The sequence below is a fragment of the Nyctereutes procyonoides genome, unplaced genomic scaffold (genome assembly GCF_905146905.1).
Source record: "Nyctereutes procyonoides isolate TBG_1078 unplaced genomic scaffold, NYPRO_anot_genome, whole genome shotgun sequence".
Lineage (NCBI taxonomy): Eukaryota > Metazoa > Chordata > Mammalia > Carnivora > Canidae > Nyctereutes > Nyctereutes procyonoides.
Genome location: NW_026575133.1, coordinates 35697907 through 35720004, shown reverse-complemented (window position 1 = coordinate 35720004; position 22098 = coordinate 35697907). Strand labels below are relative to the sequence as shown.

Genomic DNA, 22098 nt, shown 5'->3' with positions numbered 1-22098 from the left:
CCGAGCTTCGTCCCAGAGCAGGGCTCCGCGTGGCTCCTCTCTGAGCGTCACGTCTCCCGCGTTCACCTGCTGCTCTGGTCCTTCGGCGCTGACGCCTACGGCGGCTGTGACCACGAGAACACGAGTCCACGTGCACAGCACTAGCACGAGAACGAAGGGGTAGGGGGACGTTCGCCTTCATGAGAACCGCTCGAGCGTTTTCAGCTGCCTGCGTGCGAGTCCACGGGCTCCACACCTTCACCGACGCCTGGTTTGCTAAACTTCCGCCGTCCCAGTGGGCGTGAGGCTCTGGTCTGCATGTCCCTGCTGGCCAGCGATCTTTTCACAGACTGGCTCTGTGTCTATCTTATTTTCTGAAGTAGAAGTTCAAACCTTCCACTTGTGTTTTTCTCAGTAGATCACTTGTCTTCTTATTGAGTTGTAGGAGCTCTTTATATATTTTGGATACCAGCACTCTGTCGGGCACAGGCATCGTGAATACCTTCTTCCAGTCTGTGGTTTGCCTTATTATTTTCTTAACGGTGCCTCTGAAAGAGCAGTTTTTAGTTGTGACGAGGTGCACGGCTGGAGTTCTTGGCTTACACTGGGTGACTGCGGTGTCCTCAGAACTCTGTCCCCCTCCACCCCCAGGGTGTGAGAACTTCTATGTTTGCTTCCAGGGGTTTTAGCTTTCGTGTTGGGGCTGACGGTTGTGCTGATGACTGTGGGCGCAGTGAAGCTGGGGTCAAAGTTCCGTTCCCCGCCAAGGCCCAGTGTCCTGGCCGAGCTTGTGCCAGGGCAAGGGGATGTGACAGCCTTTCCGTGAGGCTGGGTATAGGGTGACAAAACAAGGCAGCTGCCAAAGTCGGTGCAAACAGACCTGGCCCCTGGCTGACTTCCCCACGTCCGGCCTGCGTGCCCCACATGCCTCTGAGGGAGCTGAACCCAGGGCAGGCCCGAGGGCACGAGCCCTGCTCACCGGGGAGCAGCTGGGTCAGGCCCTCCTGGGACCCCCCAGCCCAGCCTGAAAGCACCCACCCTCCCCATCTCCCCCTTCCCTGCTCCCAGGAGCTCCTCCCTCCATTCCAGCCTCTCCCTGCAATGCTCCCTTGCTGCCGGGGCAGGAGGTGATGCGCTGTCCCAGCCCTGGGCTGCGTCTGTCACCTCTGAGCCCCATCAACCCAGAGAGGGGCTCCTCTCCAGCCAGGGGTCCCCCGCCCCAGCCTCCTTCCCACCCACTCACCAGGGAGCCTGGCACCAATGTCCCTCCACCAGCCGAGAACTTCGAGGTGGTCACCCCATGACTCCCACTTGTCAGCACACGGCCTCCCCCAGGCTGACCGTCCCCCAGCGTCCACCACCCCACCTCCCTGCAACGACCCTCTTCCAAAGGGCTCCTGTGCCTCCCCGCCTGCCGACCCCGACCCTGGCTGCTACTAACCGCTCTGCCCCAGCAGGTCCGCACCTCCACCCTCTTGCCGCCTTCGCAGGCCTGTGGTCCCTGGTCCCCCCAGTGCGTCCCAGTCGGAGGCCCCGTCCCCCGCTCGTCTTCCTGCGGTCTTCAGCGCAAACCCCACGGAGACAATCTCAGCAGTTACCCAACCTGCTCTCCTCGGGGTTCATCCCCCAGCCGGCCCGCTCACAGCGTTTCTAGGGAGTCCTGCACGGCTTTCCACGGACGCCGCTGCCCCCGCTCTGCGTGGGGATCGTGTCACTGGCTGAGCCGTGTGCGCGCCAACAGCACGTGCAGGCGTGACCGCGGCGTGTAGTGGGTGCGCAGGGCAGAAGGCCAGCGGTCTGTGCCTTGGAACGGAGGCGCCTCTATGTACCGGGACACGTGGGGTCATCCCGGTGACACTGGTGGTGCTTGACTTAGTACAAACAGTTGCCCACGTGGGAGCTCAGGTATAGATGATATTTTTCCCCAATAAAATGAAGGATAAGCATATTTTGATTCATGAAAACGACCCTATGGGTTTTCTGTGAGAAGTGAAATTACCCTTGCAAAGGGGCGGGGGGGGGGGGGTGGGACAGTATTTCCAAGCAAAACCTACGAAGCACCTTTGCGCGTTGTGTCAAGCCACAGGCACTCGCCCCTCGGTTCCGGGGCCCGGGCCGTGGCCAGCCCCTCTGCAGCGAGCTCGTGCTGAGGCCATCCCGCGGCCCGCGGGCACCGTCACTGACCTCTTGCAAGGCCGGGCAGCCCTCTTCAGCTGTTGGCGTGAACAAGGCTCTCTGGTGGCCTCCGTCCATTATGCCCGCTCTGGGAAAAGGTTCCCAGCGTAAAAATAAAACATGCCATGGATGCTGCGGACTTACCCGGCAGTCACTAAAACACAGGGTTGACATTCAGTAGGTCTCCAGTAGGACACTGGAGACCAGGCTGCAGCTTAAGTGGACCCTTTCGTGGCCAAAATATATAGTGAGAAGAGTGACAGCCAGCTGGCCCCACGTGCCTCCGTCGGTTCATTTAAAGACGGGCGCCTCTCCGCCTGGATGGCCGCCGTGTGCATGAACCGCCGGGATGCATCAGGTCCCCGGGACCCGTGGTTGGTACGGTGCTTAGACAGCCGATCAGTCCACACCCCCCCCACCTCACGGGGTGAAAAACTGGGGGCCACTCGGCCCCAGAGAGGAGGCCCCAGGGCCCTTGCACACCCCCACTTACCCGTACCAGTAGCGAGGGTCGCTGGAGATGCAGTGGTTCAGGTTCCGGTGGGCCAGCGCCTTCTTTTTATTGAGGACAAACTCCTGCAGCTTCATCTTCACTTCCGTGCTGGCCACCGCACCTGGCACAGGAGAAAGTACACACAGGTGACTGGGGCTCCGGGCCGGGCAGGCGGAGGGGGACACGGGGCCGTGCACCCGGGACGGGCGCGGAGGCCCGGAGACGGGCCAGGCAGTCTAACTCGGGATGCTGCTGACGCCTTGACGGCCTCTCCAAGGAAGGACAAGGACAGAAGTTCTAATAGGAGGCCTCCCTCCCGTGAAGGTTTTACATGATTGCACTCCGCCTAAGACGCAGAAGTAATCAGCATAAAGACGTACTGTTACCTAACACAGAACGGCGCTGGGGAAGTTAATAATGTCACATAAAAGAACATCCTGAATTAAGCGCTGGCAGCACGGTGCCTGCTCTCACTGGAGCCGCGGCAGCAGAGTCTGGGGAGAAGGCTGCGTGCACACCCACGGCCGCTCCCGCGCACGCACTCTGACTTGGTTTCCGCTCGTGGCAGGGGGGCTGCCGTCCCTCCCCGCGCCAGGCCTACCCTTAGGGCCGTGCCAGGCGGCCCCGCGCGCCTCAGAGCCCCAGCCAGCGCGCCCCCACACCCCAGGCTCTGCCCTCGGCGCCGCAGCGGCCCTGCATCCGCCCTCCCGCGTGTGAGCGGCTAAGTGTTTCCTGTTGTTGTGCAGAGTCCAGCCAGGATCCCTAATGGTGGAAAAACACTTCAGGAGGTGAGCAAAGCACAGTTCACATTCCACAGGACCGTTTTCTGACGGCAAAGCATTTGCAGATCCTCCGTCTCTGTTCGTGCTGCCGTGAACACTTACGAGCGGACATTGTTCGTATTTAGGATTTGCTTGGGAAAGATCAACACAATCGATACAGCTGACAGAAGTAACGTTATAGCCCTCGAAGCACCCTCTGATCCCTTTCCACATCGCCTTCCTGTACTGACCGTCATGTGCCACTCACGGGCGGGCACCCCGCGTCTTCCTGAGGGTTCGGGATCACCACGTGACCCCGTGTCTCCGGCCCTCACTCTTTGGGATCCCTATACAGCCCTGCGCCTCTATCAGTATTTGGGATCACCACGTGACCCCGTATCTCCGTCCCTCACTCTTTGGGATCCCTATACAGCCCTGCGCCTCTATCAGTATTTGGGATCACCACGTGACCCCGTGTCTCCGGCCCTCACTCTTTGGGATCCCTATACAGCCCTGCGCCTCTATCAGTATTTGGGATCGCCACGTGACCCCGTGTCTCCGGCCCTCACTCTTTGGGATCCCTATACAGCCCTGCGCCTCTATCAGTATTTGGGATCGCCACGTGAACCCACATCTCTGTCCAACAGTGTCGGGATCACCATGTGACTGTCTTCATCCGTCCTGGGGACTGTCACTTGCTGCTAATGGGAAGGGTAACTGACATTCACCATGTCCCTGATAAGTATCCGGGCAAGCAGTCACCTTTCCCTCTCGTGATACACCTTTATGTCCTCGGTTTATTTTTCTTTCAGAGAATTCGCGTGGTTTGTTTGGTGGCGGTGCTGTGGGTCTGTGTGTGGGTCTGTGTCAAGTGTATAAATGTTTATCCACTTGAGCTGTATGTTTTATGGCAATAAATCTACCATGAGCCTACTACACGGCAGGTCTCACACATTTAAAATTCCCATTAACACTGTAAGTGGGCATCCTCACCCTGGAGCGGTCTGGGGGGGCATGGAGGGTCGGGGCGCCTCGGGGCGGCAGGGTCTAACGACGCCGCTGGTTCCAGGGCCCCGGCTCTGACTCCTACTCCTCTACTTCTGTGGGCAGGCCTCTGCCCTGCTCTCGTTTCCTTTTAAAACGTGGATGATATCCTGAATGTGTGAGACGCTACGTACGTGCACGTGAGCGTACACATGTGTGCTTATGAATATAAACACATGCACCTATATACCTGGCCCCCCGCCCCTGGCACTGAGCTCCTAAAGCCCTTGTACGTTCCTAAATGATAAGAACACTAAGGACACCTCTTGATCTAACGTGGCGGCTGGACTCTCAGGTGGCTCCTGGACAGGGCGGGTCCCCAAAGACCAAGCCAGGATTAGAAGCTGGGAACCTTCAGCCCCATTGTGTGTGTGTGGGGGGGGGGAGGGGAAATGGGGACTGGAAATGGAGTTAACGACCGGTCATGAGGAAGCCTCCATACGGTCCCAGCAGATGGGGTTCGAGAGCTCTCCATGTTGGCAGACACGTCCACGTCCTGACAAGGTGACCCCAACTGCCCAGGGACAGGAACTCTGGCGCTCGGGACCTGCCCGGACCTCGGCCTGTGTACACTTCACCTGGCCGCCCCTCTGTGTCCTTTGTCACATCCTTTAAGAACCTAGTAAACCGAAGTAGGAACCTCCCTGAGTCCTGAGAGCTGTTCTAACGAATTAAACGAAGCCAAGGAGGGGGGGTGTGGACTCGTGTGACCCACAGCCGGTTGGTCGGAAGCACAGTGGACAACCCGGACTGGCACCTGGCGTCCAGAGCAGGGGGCCGACTCAGGACGGGACGCTCCCCGTGGGGGTCTGACACCCCAGGTGGGCAGAGTCGGAACTGGCTGGCCTGGAGGACCGCCTCGGGTGGCGAGGCCCCGCTGGGAGGGAGGACTGTGCAAGTGCGGCTTTCAGGACAGCGTGACTCGGTGCGCAAGTAAAGGACAAGCACAGCAGGAAAGAACGGGACCTCCCCCAGCAAAGGAAGGGGCACTGGGATTTCCCCCCATCTGACATCCACGTGCGTGTTTTCGCGTAGCCTGCCCCAGCGTTCCCGCCGGGATCTTTTCCATTTCCTGGGAGCTTGGAGGCTGATCCTTTCGCTGGTCGGATACACGATCCGTTTTGTTTCACTCGTGTTTCTCTGGTGCTGCCGGTGCATTCATCCAGCTGCTTGCTGTTGCTGGTTTTCCACGTTTCTCTCTGATACACGGGAAATGGGCTTTGGTGTAGGAGACTCGGCGGATACTTTGACAAATTGCTCATAGGTTGTCAACGTCCCTGCCAAACAGCCTTTCTTGCCACTGTTACCGCCCCGAGGATGCGTCTCATTCACAAACTGACTTCGTCTGGCTGTAGGTGTGTCTGCGTTCCCCGAGGCAGCGCACCCCGCAGTGGCGTCACAGAGGCCCTTCTGTGTGTCGTGGGCCGCGGTGGACGGCCCCAACCCCGGGGGACGGGTCCTCCGCAGCTGCAGCGCGGCCTGAATGAGCTCATCCAAGGGGAACACAAAGAAAGTTCACTAAACCGACTGCAAAGCACCTTCAGAAGCTCCCATCACAACACATGGGCTTTTGTCTGGGGCCTTCCCAGGGTCCGAGGAAATGACCCCATCAGCGCATGAGGAGAGAGGCTCCCCAGGGCCCCGTGTGAGCCGAGCACCCGGCGGGCGGAGGGCACACAGGATGGACACGGCCAGGCCGAGGGAGGTGCCCAAAGGCCCCCCCGTCACATCTGCTTCTGAGCATCGCTGCTCAGCGCCCTCCGAATGCAGCGAGCGTCGGGCCGACACAGATCGGGACACCCGGGGCCCATGTTTCCTGCCTGCAGTGGACTCAGGAATCGCACAGACTCGGAGGGTCTGCTTATAACACACCTGGAGACGCGGTCACCTGGCGCTCCTGACGGCGCAGCGGCACCAGGCGCACGGCCGAGAAACCATGCCAAGGGTTAGCCATGTGGGGACACGATGTGCCCGGGGACACCGGGAGCGAGAGGTGACTCAGGGCGGTGGGGGGACGCAGGAGCAGGGCGCGGCGCGCGGCACCCCAACGGGGAAGCACAAACTTGCTGATCCGTGTGTGAGCTGAGGGTAAGCCGCTCAGAGAATCACGCATAACGGGGAGCCCGGGTTCCCCCTCTTTGGGCGCTGCTGCCGCGGGAAGGGATCAGACCGCCCGGGAAGAAGGGGACAGGGGGAGGACCCAGCGGAGGAGAAGATGCCCCCCGGCCTTCAAAGCTGCTGTTCTGGGCGAGTGCACAGCGCAAAGCAGGACAAGGAGAGCTCGCAGCCCCCAGTGTCCCCAGCAACACCGCCCTCAGCTTCTCAGGGAACCCGTCTCCACAGGAGGGATGCCTGGGATTCCCGTAGCACTTGCGGGACAGGCCGAGCCCAAGGACCCTGTCCGGGAGCCTCTGACCCTCTCCCCGCTGGCAGCACGGGCCCTGGAACTCAGGGGGCAAAGGATAAACCCCATCCCAGCAGGCAGGGCATGAGATAAACCCCAGTGACAGGCAAGATGTGGCCGGGGGCAGCTGACCCCCGGAGGGGACACCGACCCTGTCACCGCCTGGGGCTGGTGCCTCCTCAGCATGGGCCAGGACTTGTCCCCTGAGCTGTGCCGCATGACGACGGCTCAGGGTGGGGCAGGCACCTTACCAGGCTCTCTCGGGACCAAATCCAGAAAAGCCCACCTTGGGCACCTGGGGGGCTCAGCGGTTGAGCATCTGCCATGGCTCAGGGTGTGACCTCGGGGTCCCGGGATCGAGTTCCGCATCGGGCTCCCTGCATGGAGCCTGCTTCTCCCTCTGCCTGCGTCTCTGCCTCTCTCTGTGTGTCTCTCATGAATAAATATATAAATTCTTAAAAAAAATTTTAAAAAGAAAGAAAAGCCCACCTCCCCAAACTCAGGAAGGTTCCTTCCGACGTCCCTGACATGTCAGGCCAAGTCCTCTCTACCAGAGACGGCAGATGGAGACATGGTCACAAGGGTGGGACCCCTCAGGGCCCTCCCGGCCCCTCCTCCCAGGGACGATGGCATGGGGGGGGGACTGGAGAGCAGCATGTCCCCCCACCTGCAACAGGTGTGGCCGCAACCCCAAGGACACAGGGCCAGGGCAGCTCCACTCGGGGCACCACGGAGGCCCCTCCTTCTCCGAGCTTCACAGGAGGGGATTCCAGAAAGAGCATCACCCCCGTAGCCGGGTCCTCATCTCCGGGGCTCCCGCACTTCGTGTCCTTCCTGCGGCTACTGTCCATCTGCCCGCGTGCACGGAATCCCCGCGCTCTTAATTCTAACCCAGTAGGCCTCGCGGAGCCGCTCTTCTGACACTTCCGGGAACACTGATTGAGAACAGTTTTCTCCTCTCCTTTTTTTTTTTTCTTGTAAGTTTGCATTTTCATCCCGGTGAGCATCCAGGGTGCCGCGTTAGCTCCCAGGGCCCCGAGCAGTGGCTCCACACTTCCTCACACCCCCAGCGCTCACCCAGGGTCCCCCCACCTTAAATCCAAGTCACAGAGTCCACGGAACACATGCCACACACAGATATCCAAACATCTCTAAGTTTTTCTTAAAAAACAATAATAATAATTCCTGGTAAAAAAAATTTTTTTTAAATAATAAAAAAAATAATAATAATTCCTGCTGCTTATCAGGACGGAGCTGCCGGGGTCTGACCCGGTCGGGTGGCAGGAGGGGCCGTGCAGGCGGGCGGAGCGGGACCTCCGGGGCTCAGGAGGGGACGGGGTCTGCACGCCACCCATCGGGATTCACCCACTTTTCTTGTGCCCACCTCCCGTCCAGCCTCCCGGCCTCAGAGGAAGGCCCGATGTCACTGATGCGACATAGAATGACTTTCTGGACCAGGTGTTGGATCTTTTCACTTTCACTCCAGCCTTTTGGTTTTTGTTTCTTTTTTTTTTTAAAACAAAGTGAATGATTGGGCCGCGCTTGTAAACAGCAGCAAGCAGGCCCGACATCACTGATGCGACATAGAATGACTTTCTGGTCATCAGGTGTTGGATCTTTTCACTCCAGCCTCTTGGACCTTTTTTTTTTAAAAAAAAAAAAAAAACAAAGTGAATGATTGGGCCGCGCTTGTAAACAGCAGCGAGCAGGCAGGTCGCCGCGTCCGCCCCAGGCTGCTCCCAGAACAAAGACTCGCCTTCTGCAGGATTCTCCTTGGAACCCGAGTGTCTTAGATTCCTAAATGTAGTTCGTCTACGTAGAACTGACCTGACTAAAGATCACGTGTCCGTGCTGCGTGAGACGGAATGGCACCAGTTCTAAGAATTCACTGTTCTTTCGAGCGAAATAGCATTAACTGGTATCAATCAGCAACGGAAAACTGCGGGATTATTTAAAATCAGAAATACTGTAAATGTTTACGAATGTAACAAAACTTTAATTAAATACTCAATAGGAAATTCCCTTTCTAAAAAACCCCAAGAAACGACACAGATGCCTTGCACTGCATTTGCAAATGCTCACAACTGGGAGACGCCCCGGGCCATTTGCATTCCCCCACAAACGCCCTTTTGCTGGGGCACACAAGGCTCTCGTTCATAGGGCCCAGCCCGCCCGCGGCCCCGCTCACATAAGAGCCCCCGAGTGGCGTCCACCACAGCGGCCTGCCAGGCCTGCCTCCTCACAAGACCACACTCAGGGCTGCAAAGCCTACACGAGCGTGCCAGATACCCAAACTGTACACAGTTTATTATTAATAATAAAACCTGACCACCCAAATCCACAAACTGAAAACCACCAGGGTTGCTGCTAGTGACGAGCGTGGAGGGAAGCGGAGAACATTCCAACGCTCCACTTGGGGCGGGGAGGATGCTTGGTAGGTGGTGCAGAAATTGTTTTTGACGTGTAAACAGATCTGAAAGGTTTTCTGAACTCCAATCTTTTCACATTTTGTGAGGCTTAAGATGTTATTTTTATTGGAAGATTCTGGTAAACTACGAGGAACTAATTTAGCCCAAGCTGCTTTTTAGCAACCTGAAAACCTGGTTATTTGCTGGTTACTTGCGGCACGCTGCAACCAGCTGATACTTAGAGTTTTAACTTCCATCCTTAGGTAAACAGCGGCTTCCTTACTCCAAAGCAAAACACACTAAGGAGGGTGCGCGGTGAGGCCCAAAGCACAGGAGCTGGACAGGGAGCAGGACCCAAGGCAGAGGCCGCGCTGTGTGCAGCCCCGCCGCGGCTCTGGCCCCCAGGAGCAGCCCCTCTCGCAGGGCTCCTACGAGGCCCAGGTGCTGTCATCTACGGGGACGGGTCTGCAGAACAGGAGGCAGCCCCCAAGGCCGGCGGCCGAGCCCGCTGGTAGTCGGACTCCCAACACGGAGCGAGAGGACTCTCCTGGGCCGCGCACCAGGAGGCGGCAGGGAGCTCCAGACGTGACGGTGCTAGAGCCCACCCTCCACTGCTGAGCAGCGCATGGGGCACCCGGGGGACGGACGCCACGCGCCAGCCAGGAAGGTCCCTTGACACGGAGGAGTCCGCACACCCCACACCCAGGCAGTGGCTGGGCCGGCAGGGGCTCTGTGCCCAGGGAGCGTCATCGCGCCAGCGGGCTGGGCAGCGGGGTGACCCCTGTGACCCCCACCCGCCCCATCTGCAGCCCGAGCGTGCAGGGTGCCAACCCAAACCTGCAATTTAGTTTCCCCTGATGGCCTTTTGTCCTCGTGCGTGGAGTCTCGCCTGAGGGCAAGCACAGCCCGCGGGCCGCCACCTCATCCCGCAGGGGCGATGGCACGGGGTCCGCTGCTCAGACCTAGTAATTACTTTCAAGTATCTATGAAAAATTAGATCTCACGCGGAGTAAAAACTCTCCTGATTTGCTTCCTACCTTGGAAGTCTACCAAACCATTAAAATAAAAGTACATTTGAAGTATATCGTTTCAACGGTAAGATACGCCGTAGCAACTAATGATCATAAAAGGTATCAAACCAATCACTAAAAACTTACAAGTAGGTAAGCGGAGACACAACTGAACACGGAAAGAACACACCGGCTGTGTGTTTCGGGGAAAAAAGAACAGCCTTTCTGCAAGAGAATGCGTACACACACGTGCCCGATCCGCGGCACGACACACGGGCGGGCTGCGTCCTGACCCGGGTCCAGAGGAGACGGGTGGGTCGGGCGGCACGACGAGCGGGACCCCGCGCTGTCAGGCAGGTGCCACCCGGCGGGGAAACGGAGCGACGCGCGTCTCCGGCAGAGGGCTCGGGGCCAGAGCGTGAACTGAACAGCGCTCCCCACCCTGAGAAGAGGGCGACACCCCGCCGCGAAGACGAGGGGGAGACAGACGAGCAGCAGGAACTTGACAGGAGACATGAAACAGGCTGAGCCTCGGTGGCTAAGGCCCCCGGGGTCGGCGCTCCCAGCAGAACCGGCTGACGGCCACGGGTGCTGCTGGGGACGCGGGACACGGGCGCTGCCCTGCAGGATGGGACGGCGCCTGGGGACTGCCCGGCCTCACCTCTGAAAGGGGCAAGTGCCATCCCTCAGGTTGGGCCACGCCCCCTCACACCTGCCTCCACACCAGGAGACGGCACCGTCCCCGACGCTCCGGTTAGGAGGTTAGGAACCGGGCAAATCCCCAGCAGCCGCAGGACGAAGAACCTTGAACTTCGGGGTGTGCCACGAGCGGGGATGGAGCAGCAACCATCAGCAGACCCGCCACACGGGACACAAGGACACGAGGCACGAGCGGGATGTCGAGTGAGAGAAGCACGAAATCCTACATATTGGCAAGTCCGTCCATATAAACTTCAAAAGCAGCTGTTAGGTTTGGGGGGGGGGGGGGACGACAGGTAGTTTGGGAAGGAGGGGGCAGGGCCTGGAGGGCCCGGGGCCGGATGCTGCCCCCGTCCTGGTCCGGGGCTTTACCGGGAGGCCAGCCCGTGAACTGTTCCCTGCACGCTGAAGGGTGTGCCCTGATGTGCACCGTACACCAACATGGAAGGTTCCCAAATAATTTCAAATAACGGACTTGACAGGGACACTTTACAACACCTCGTGCTGCTGTGCGTACATGGATTAGAATCTAAACGCCAGGCTGTTAAGATGGTTGGTCTCCGTGGCCTACCACCCTCAGTAGCTGGACGTGATGGATTTTAGCAGGGAGCTAACGAGTGCAGCTGAGCACCAACGTCTCCGGTGCACACGACCCGGGCCTGGGGACGCGACGCCCTCTCACTCCGCTGCCCGGGTCCTGGGTGTGTCACTGGAAACAGGCTGCCCGAAGGAAGAGGTGCAGACGCGCCTGAGACTCGTGTGCCTTCAGCCGGGGCCTGGGGCCGCCCGTGTGGAGGACACCGCGGCCCATGGACACTGGGCCTTGCTGCGCCCACCGGAGGCGCTCTCTGCACAGCTGCTGGCAGGCAGCGGGGCTGTGGCTCCTCCCCAAGGGACACGGGAACCCCCCCAATCTTCCAAAGGGGGAACAGCACACAGAACCAGCTCCTCTCCTGGAAGATAACAGACCACGCGGCTCTTCAGACACACAAGCACAACCCGTGTGAAAAGCAGACGTCAGGGTCAGGAGCGCCGGTGTGGGGTGAGGCAGTGTGGTCCCCGCTCACCCCAGGGCTATCCCTGAGCCAGGCCGGGTTCTCCGGTGCTCACAACACGCTCGCGAGAGAGGGGAACTCTGAAACGTGTAGGACCGAGTCGCGGGTGAGGCCCACTGTGCACCTGCCGCGGATGCTGCGCACCCCCAGGTGAAGGCAGGGGTTGGACGCCGTCGCCCAAAGCTGGGGGTGACACCACGAGCGCCGATGGGGGGTGGCTCCCTCCCCACCACCAGGCTGCAGCTTTCGGGGGCCGGGAACACGACAGTCGGGGGAAGAGCCGCCCTGCGAGGCCCCAGCGCTGTCCCCCGCCCCCCGGGGCCCGCCCCGCACACTCACTCTCTTTGCCTTTCTCCTTGTTCTTGAGCTGCTGAAGCTTCTGCTCCCGGTGCTGCTTCTCCAGCTCCTGCTCCTGGCGATGCCTCTCCAGCTTCCGCTGGTGCTCGAGCAGCTCCTGCTGATGCTTCATGGCCAGCAGCTCCTGCTGTTGCTGCGAGCAGGGAAGGAGGAGACAAAGACGGTCAGGGACTCACCCCAGACAGGACCGCACGCGCACACGCACACGCACACCCACGATCAGCAGAGGGCCACGCGTCTCCACGCAGGCGTCGCCCCGGCACGAGGCTGTCCTTGCACAGCCAGCACCTCGGACACACGGAGTACGGGGGCTCGAAGCCCTGCACGCACGGCTGCTGGCTTGGTAAGTGTTACAAACAAACATAAAAACCAGCGAGCTGCTAGAAGAAAACACCCATGAAGATCCGGGTGCTCTCCCTGGGTGGGCATGGTGCGTGGGGAGCAACACGGCTGCCTTGCAAAACTGGGAAAAGCTGCTCATCCAGGTAGATGCGCCTCCGCCCCAGGACCCAGCAGCCCTGCCCTCAGACTCGCCCGGGGCCGCGTGGACACATCTGCACACGGGCGGCTTGCTCACGACGGGCCGGGCTGGACGCGCCGTGGACCCGGGCCAACTGTGCGCCCATTTGCTGGAAAGCCACCAGCAACGGGAGATCCCTGATAACACGGACGGGCTGGGGATGCACAAAACACCCAGGCTGATGGTGCCGATGGGCTTGTGGGGAAAAGAGTCGCCCTCAAAGGTCCCCCGTAGGTGAGGTTGTGGCAGGGACGTCCGGGGACCCGGCGGCAAAGCCACGGGCTGCGTCTGTGCCCCGCCTGAACACCGTGAGCTCGTACCCCTTCTCCTTGTTGTGGGTCCTGGTTCCACGGCCCCTCTGGGCGGGCGGCTGTCGGGTTCCCTGTGCGGGACGAGGGCGACACTGGCAGCCCCAGCAGCCCAGAACTTTCTAGTGAGGAAATCTAACACAGGTGTCCTCCTAAATCCGAGCCATCAAATGTCTAGATGGGGACAGCGGCACATGCGTCTGGCGGCTCACGGGGACTACGGTGCCTACCTAGTGACCGGCCGGGGACATCGAGGCCCGCGGGGGCCAGTGGGCCGGGCCTGGAGCACGAGGCCTGGTGTCGGAAAGGCAGGGGAAGGGGAACATGGAGTGAGCGGGACCGGGCGGTGGCTGTGCAGGGCAGGACCGGCACCCTCGCATCTCCCGCGGTCCCGTAAGGAAGGCATTGTGCTCTCAGGTCAGCAGGTTACGACGGAAGGGACAGGCTGGCAAGAGGGGGCAAAGTTGAGGGGTTGGGGTCCCAGCGGGGCGGCCAGGACGGAGTGAGGCCTACAGGGCTCTGTCCCCAGCACCGCTGCCCAGGCCCCCGTGATGTGCTGGAGGGTCTCGGGGCGGGGGAGCAGGGAGGCCACCCAGCGTTCTGCGCAACCGTCCCTGCGCCCAGCAAGAGTCGTCAACAGGGAGACGTGTGAACAAGCCCCGGGTGTGAGCGTGGGCGCGTGACGGAGCCCTCACGGGGACGTCTGCTGCCCTGGGGAGTGCGTCCCGGGACACGGGATTCCTGCCGGCCCCTCACCAGCCAGCTCGTGCTCCGATGCCTGCTGCACCGGCACCGGCCAGCTCTGGGGGCTCAGCACCGGGAGCCCCTGCTGCGGGGGGGCAGGTCCAGGCAGCAGAGAGGGCGCGGGCCCCGCCTCCCCCCAGAGGCCGCAGGGAATGGGGGAGAGGTGCCTCCCCGGGGCCCCGCCTGGCCTCCTGGGCCCCGTTCCCATGATGCCATCGCCACAGTGTAGAAATCACCCAGTTTCTGTTCCCGACCGGCGCATCGCGTAAATGAACCGGATTTCAGATTGCTTAGAGCTCTCTTCTGCGGAGACGCGGTACATCACCCACCATGCCTGAGACTTCTGCGAGGTTCCAATCACATCACACGGAAAACGTTGAAAGAAAAAGAACATCATTACAGAGATCTAAAAAATGAGCACTCTCCTTCTCCAAACAGAGCCTACACCCCAGGAGTGGGAGCACGTGTGCCAGCCAATAAAAGGGACGTCCACCAAAACCTCAGACGAAGGCGGTAATAACAGTTAGTGAGCAAAGGGAACGAACCGCCAACGTGTAAGCGGGGGCCGCGCGTGCGGGACGCCCCGGGGCACGGGCAGGCAGGCTGCAGGAGGCTCCCCGCCCGGCCTCCAGGCCGACCCCGCGCACCGCCCTGGCCCTCAGCCTCCCGCCTGGGCCCTGCTGCGGGGACAGTGGCCTGAGTGGCCCACAGGACTCAGGGCCAGGCTGCTCTCACACAGCAGCGCCCCAGCAACTCTCACTGCAGGGGACCCACGAACCCTCCGTGGACTCAGCCGCCTCCCACCTTCTGCAACGGGAGGAGGCTCCTTTCCAGCCAGGGACACAGGGATAGAGCAGCGGGAGGGACGTGCTGCGGGACCCAAGACCAGCGCAGGGGGAGGAGGAGGAAGGGGAGATGCATCCAGGATGGGAGCGTGTGTCCGGACCCCCGGCAACGGCGTGCCCTTCCCGTGGGACGGGCTGCTCCGGGACGGCTGGTGGGCCGCAGGTGTGACGGGGAGGGCCAGGAGGAAGGGGCCCAGGGACACCGACAGTCCTTTTCAGACCTGTCCTAGGAACAGAAATCCCATTCCAAAGGGCCCCTGACATGAACGGGAGGCAGGGAGCCGATTCCTGGCGTTGCTGGCAGAGGAGGGGCAGGTGGTGCCAGGCAGGGCGGTGGGCAGGGCGGCCCCGGCTGAGGGCACCTCTGCGGATCCTCAGGGCCGCAGGGCTGTGTGTGGCGGGTCAGACACACCCCGGGCTGCGGCCGGCCCGGGCCTGCGTCGTCGTCGGGGCTCCGCTGCATCCTCGGGACCTCCAGAGGCGCACAGCCCGGAGGGCAGGCCCGCGCGGCAGCCAACTCGGCGGGATGCTGAACGGGAGCTCCTACAATCAGGTGCCCCCTTCCCCGGCCTCCCCACGCCCCGAGCTGCCCTCACGCCGCCCCGGGTTCCCTTTCAACTGCTTGGTGTTCGTCTGATGTGCAAATGAGGGGCAGGTGGAAATTCACTTAATAGAGTCTCAAAATATTTACTTTCCAGCCAGAACCCAGAAGGAAAGTGAGATCTTTCAATTATCGTCACAAAAAGGCCGTAACATCCCCCACCAGATACTGGCGATTAGAATTCACAGGATGATCAAACTCCCAGAGACGATACGGCCCTGGAGTCTTCATGGATGTGGCAGCTAAGAACGAGGACGTGACTCGCCCAAGTGCCCCAGAGCTGCCCTGCGGCATCTGGTGGAGGGGGCGGAGGCCGGGGCAGGGACACCCCCACACCGGGGCCCTGGCGCGAGCCTGGAGGTGGCACTCGTCACCCCCGGTGTCACCACGCACGTCGGGCCCGTCTCTGCATCTCGCGACAAAGCCGTCCTCTGTGCTCCCAGCTTCTGGAAGATGAGGCAGAGGCACAAGGTGAGGGACGCCGCTCACGTCCGGCACTCGCGGCGAGGCCCCGAGGGAGGGACAAACGTGCCCCCGGGGCCAGCCCTCAGGCAAAGTCCACGTGGTCACTCACAGCTGCTGCCTCGGCCACAGGGGTGGACGTCACACCGTGCGGGCGGAGGAGTCTTCGGAAACGGTTCTCTCGCAGATTCAAACGCGTGCGAGTGATTCAAAGTACGATGCGCACCAGTCACGACGGGCACCGTGACTCCAACCAGGGTTTAGTGCTGAATTTTTTTGTTTAAGGCGACGACGCTGAGCTCAGGATAAAAAATCAGATCCCGGGAATGCAGTTTCTCCGATCCGACCCGGGCGTCTCCCGGCCAACGCTGACGCGGAAACCCCAGCGGATGGATCTTCACTCGCAGGGATCCGCTGAGATGGAGCCCCGCGAGCCAGCTCCTGACCCGCTCGGGGCCCTGCCCCAGTCCTCGCGGCCACGGAGGACGAGGGGCACACGCCTAGCAAGCCGGGGCCCGTGAAAGCGCGTGACTGCCACCCGCGTCGTCCCCACGGGCTGCTCACAGCGCTGCTGAACCGGCCTCGCTGGCCCGGGGTCCTGAGAAATGGTAACGCTGACACCACGGGGGCTCGAGGAGCCCAGCTGCCGGGGGCCCGCCCGGGAGCAGGTGCGCTGTGGCGGCCTCATAGCACATCGGGGTGACCCGAGGCCACATGTGCACCGGGTGGGGGGACGCCCAAGGAGGTCACAAGGCCACACGCACGAGGACCCCCAGGGCCAAGGGCCCCAGGAATGAACAGTGGGCTTCTTTCTGAAGTCGAGGGTACCTGCCTGGTCTTAAGCATACACGCGGCCTCCTGCAGCCGATGTGCAAGTGAGCACGACCAGGGCAGCCGCCCCGACCCCGCCTCTCGGAAGGTACGGACCGGACACCCGGGGCCCCCGCAGCCCAGTCACACGCCTCCATGTTGGCCTCACGCAAAACCAGCCGTGAGCACTGTCCCATCTCCCTGACGCTAAGTGGCCTCAGCAGGAATATCCCTCAGGTGGACTAACCACTAGCTCCGACCTGCTCCGTGCCCGGCCGCCCTACTGCTACACTAGGCCGCGGAGGATGCGTCCCGGGGACCGCGTGAAGGGGGCATGTGGGGACCCACCAGCCAGCCTCTGCGGCGCCCCTGCTCCCAGCTCGGCCCCTGACCGCACACGATGGCTGCGTCCCCCTCCGCTTCACGTCCTCCTTTGCCGGGGGCCCGGGCCGGCGGGGTGCCACACCTAGACACAGGACATCAGGCCAGGAGGGAGGAAGGAGGGGCGGCAGGCTTCACAGATGGATGGCTGGTGCCCGGGGCCGGACCCACACGCCCACGTCCCCGCCATGCGCAAGGCCAGCGCGGGCCTGCTCTGCTACCGAAGCAGGTCCCACGGGCCTTCCTCGCGCTGCGTTGGAAAGGAAGGGGGCAGGCGAGGGTGCAGGCCTGCGAGCTGCCTCTCCCCAGGGCCCCCGCCTGCCCCCAGGGCCTGGTGTCTGCCTCACTAAACAGAAGGACGGACAGTCGGGCACGAGTAACTACCACCTGCTTCCCTGGGTGGCTTAGGTGGATCCTTCAACACTGTAAGAGCCTGGCGTGGTCAGTGCCCACAGAGGGGCTCGCTAGGAGGAGCCAGACCCCAGGACGGGGGCCCACGTCCACCCCGAACCAGACCCGGGGGCTCTGCACGCTAGAGCCCAGTGCGCATGGTGCGTAACTTTGTTCCAGGCGCTCCGGCGGCTTCTGACATCACCCGCTCACTACTGGGTGAGCACAGGGCAGGCCCAGTGACCCTCACCTGCCACAACACAAGGTTTGATGGAGAACGACACAAACAGAGAGCCTCCTCTCGAGGCAGGGGCTGCTGCTGACATCCGGGGACACGTGCTGTTCGGCTGTGGGTCCCACGGAGCCTCTGGGACGCCAGTGTTGCTCCCCATGGGGTCCTCAGAAATGGGGCCATTTCCATCTCTAGCTCCCCGGGTATCCCGGTCCAAATCAGAAGGGCGTGCTCAGGAGGTTCAGCACCATCCTCCCCTCTTGCTTCCTGGTCCAAAGCTCCCCACAACTGGACGCTCAAACGTCACAGTGACAAACAGCACCGGCCTGCAGCATGACAGTCCCCGTGGGAAGGTCTGCGTCACAGACGCCCAGCACGGGGCACGGGCCAGGCCCACTGTGGCGGCTCCAGAGGCCGTGGGGGGAGCAGTGAGGAGAAGGCGGTGCAGGGGTGGAGCGGGGCAGTGAGGGCAGGGCCGGTGCAAGCCTGGCTGGCCTGCTCGCCTTCCGTCCTCACCCACCGGGTCCCCACTGCTGGAACTCTGGGCTCTCGGTCGGGGCTCGGCCTCAGAAGGACCTCATCGTGAGACCTGCGCCCGGTCCCACTGGTGGCAATCCTGGCTCCTTCCGGTCCACGGCGTCCACCCAGAGACACTTCCCACGAGGGCGGCGGGCTGGGGACAGCCTCCACGTGCGTCTCACCCCTTCCCCCTTTGCCGCTGCTGACTGGCCCTCCGAGGCCGCAGCGGGCGAGGGAGCCCGGGAGGGTGACGGGCCAGACCCAAGGCAGCGGCTCGAGGAGCAAGGGCCGGAGAGGCGAGGAGCTACATCTGCTCTGCACAACCCGGGACAAGGTTTTCTCTGCGGCACGTCAACTCCTAGAGCGGCCACCTCTGGAAACACACAGAAAGCTGTGCTCTTCCACAAATCACAGCAGCCACACTCTAGAGGGCACAGTGAAGGGTGGTGCTTTCTAACGCACGGCAGCGTGCTGCGCCCCCAACGCCTACCCGCAAAGGAAAAGCGGGGCCCAGCGTGGAGCCAGTGTCGTCAACAGCCGGCGGGCAGCGGGTCAAGCGAGGCCGTCCACCTGCCTTCATGACCGCCTGGAAACCGAGGCGGCTGGTTTCCAAGCGGCTCCTTCTGTCGCCACACCAGCCGGGTGCAGGCAGGTTCGGGGATGACGCAGGACTCTGGGTGGCACAGGGCGCGCTTTCCCAGGAACCCGGCTTGCAACACCCCCCTGCGTCCTGCTGGCTCATTAACCGTTGCCTCGGGTGACCTGGAACCCCGGGGGCCTGGGGCCATGTCTCGTCAGCCACCTGGGACAGGTAATAAGGAGGGTAAACATCGCGGCGGGGCTCCCAGGGCCGTAAAACCAGGTTTCCTTTCGACTTCACCCCCTCCCTGCGAGGAGACTCGCGCTCTCAACGGAACGAGCGGCTCTTGGGGCTCTGTCCTGCCTTGGAACCCGCTCGGGTCACACGACCAGATTTCCTGCCCACATACACACGCGCGGACAAGTTGGGCCCCGCTCGTGGAACGGGCTGCAAATTCAAGCCGTGTGGGAGGACTTTTCTCTTTCACCTGTCGGGCTGGAAGCGCCCTTCGAGGCTGGGAATCGAGTGGGAGCACGGGCGTCCCTTCCTTTTTAAAAGTTCGCGTTACGTCACTTGTCACTTTGCTTTTACGAAAGACCTGCGTTAGGACCTATTTTCAAGAGAAACCTGAAGAGGACTTTCACCTTTATGAGAAAAGGCGGAAAGAGCAAATATGTGAAGAGCGTTGGTCCCGCAGCGAGCCGTCACTGCGGGGCAGGAGGGGCCCGCTGCGCTCCTTCCCGGGACCCCTCTGGGCACCGCGGTGTCCGGCCGCCAGAGCTCGGAGCTGTGTCCGTGAGCATCTGGGCGTCAGCTCAATGGACTCTGTGCGTCCGTGAGCAAGTTGTGCCCTAAGAATCAGAAAAGCCCAAGAGAGGTGATTTTTTGGATCTGGGAACACTCAAAAAAGTTCCCATGTAACTTAGTAGTGATCGTTTCTTTGCTGTATGGCATTTGGCTCACGGAGTTGTCATCCTACAGGCACGTACCAGGGAGGGGCCAGCGTGTCCCAGGGGTGTGCTGGGAGGGTCAGTCCTCCACGGGGTGGGGGCCTCCCCACGCCTGCCCTGGCTAATACTCACTAGACCCTCTCCACACACGTGTTTGTATGGTCCCTCTTTGTACCCTTCCCAGAGGCTTTGAGCCAAAATGCAGGAGAGAAGCTCCCAGAAGCACAGAGTGCCCCGGCAGCCGCCCACTTCCACGACCTGCCACAAGTCGGCCCTGGGCTCCCGGGAACCCAGATCCCTCGGAAAGCAGAAACAGGCCTCCCCGGGGATAGAGGGGTCCCGGCCCACACCGCCTTCCGTCTGTAACCCAGGCCCTCGTTGGCTGGGGACGGGGTCTGCACCCCCCACAGTGCTCGCGGCCGCCCCGCCCCGCCCCGCCCCGTCTGGTGGAGGCTTGGTCGCACCTCACTGCTCCAGGTCACTCTGCCTTTCTTATTAGAAACGCAACAGAATGACTGATGGTTCAATCGGAGGTCAGCTACTTCTGGGTTCATATTTAACTACCAGGTTACTTACCAAGATCCATCCCCAAAGGTCCATATTCTTAGAAAAGCCCAAGGACAGCCGGCTGCTCACTCGCCCGAACACTCGCAAACATTAGGGAATTAAGTAGAGCTCATTTCATTTCTCCACCTTAACGGTATCAGCCAACATGGGATACGTAATGTTTTTACAAAGACGTGGTGGTCTTGACTGTTTTCCATTCAACTGGTTTTTGTTCCTTTGAGCACTTTGTGTATATAAGCAAAATCAGCAAAGTAACTGAGCAAAACAGCCTGAGTTTGGGGGCCCCCCGGGTAAGCGTGGGGCTGGCCACAGGAACAGACGGTGGCAGGGGCGCCCACACCTGCGCCGGGGTGCCCGCTATGAAGCACCCCAGGTGTGCACGCACAGGTCTTCAAACAGACCCACGTGGCAGTGGCCTCGCCTGCCGGGGAACACTGTCTACTTTAGGTATTTGCCAGCAGCACTCAACCTTGGACACCCAAACACTCAACTTTTATCATCCATCCCAGACAGTATTATACGGCGCTACTGACACGAGGTGCCTGGAAGAGTCCAATCCATGGGCTAGAAGGGTGGCTCCCGGGCCGGGGTCGGGGGTCCGTGTTTCATGGGGACAGTGTCTCTGTTTGGGGAGATGAGAACGTTCTGGGGATGGACGGTGCTGACGGCTGCACGACAACGTGAGCGCACGTAACGCCACTGAACTTCAACTCAGAGGCGGATAAAATGGTACGTTTTATGCTATTTCTCTGTAATACACAAGTGAGTCAGGTTTAGAGGTTCCCCTGAATTAAAGGGAGCTGCCATGTAAGGCGGCGACCCCCAAACCAGGCCTCCCCCCGGAACTCAACGCAGATACTCCAACAGAAGCGCACATGCCGACGCTCTCGGCAGCACGACTCGCAGCCACCAGAAAGGTGCCCAACTGTCCGGCACCTGTCGGATGGAGGCACCGACCGAGGAACAGCCACACAGTGGGATATATCTGGCCTTAAAAAGGAAGGACGCCCCGACGCAGCTGCCACGTGGATGAGCCTCGAGAGTCTTATGCTGAGTGGAAGAAGCCAGACAGAAAGAGCCGTGCGCTGCGTGACTGTGTGCACACGGCCCGTCCGGAGCACGCGAGCTCAGACGCAGGAAGGACCTCGGTGTGGCCGGCCCCAGGGCCACGGGCAGTGCCTGCTTAATGAACGCGGGGTTTCTTCTCGGGGCAATGAAAATATTTTCACATTCCCGCGTGCTCATGGTTGTGTAATACTGGACATGTACTAAAGTGTACACTTTAAGAAGATAATCGATAAATTTCGTGTTACGTGAATTTTACAATCCCATGTGATCGACGCCCAGATAGCGCCCTTTCCTTATAAATACCCCTCTACCGAAAAGAAAGAGCATGCAAGAGAAAAAAAGGAGCAAAGAAAATGACAATTAGTAGAAAAAAATTTGAAAAGTTAATATTAACATATAGAAATGATGCTACCCACAATCCAGGAAGCGCGCACATGACGTGAGACAGAATGGACGCAGTGTGAAGAGGTGCCAGCAGTGCGTGAGACCGCTGGGGGTGGGTGGTAACCCCGCGCTCCTGCACGGCCCCCGTTGGTGGGGGAGGGAGGACTGGGGGGAGCCCGGGTGCTGGTGCCGCCCATCCCGGTCCCTGCTGCACTACTATCCTGCCCGTGGCATAAGCATGGGGTGTTCGGGGGCTGGGGGTGTGCAAGACAGAGCTACAGATGGACACACGCCCGCTCAGGACGGGCACAGGCTGTGGGGGAAAACAGGGTGGTAGGTGAGGAACCCCCCA

At 61.0% G+C, this 22098-nt stretch overlaps 1 protein-coding gene across 6 annotated transcripts in view; it reads right to left on the bottom strand.

Annotated features, from left to right (window-relative positions):
* HDAC4 (histone deacetylase 4) overlaps positions 1 to 22098 on the bottom strand; it is a 276590-nt gene that overhangs the window by 77573 nt on the left and 176919 nt on the right. For 5 of the 6 annotated variants that reach the window (XM_055300503.1, XM_055300499.1, XM_055300505.1 and 2 more), the window contains 2 exons: positions 12368 to 12518; positions 2648 to 2768 (listed from right to left, as the gene is read on the bottom strand). In XM_055300503.1, the coding sequence (XP_055156478.1) occupies positions 2648 to 2768; positions 12368 to 12518 (272 nt within the window). The remainder of the gene's footprint in view (positions 1 to 2647; positions 2769 to 12367; positions 12519 to 22098) is intronic. The other variant, XM_055300504.1, reaches the window with a different exon arrangement.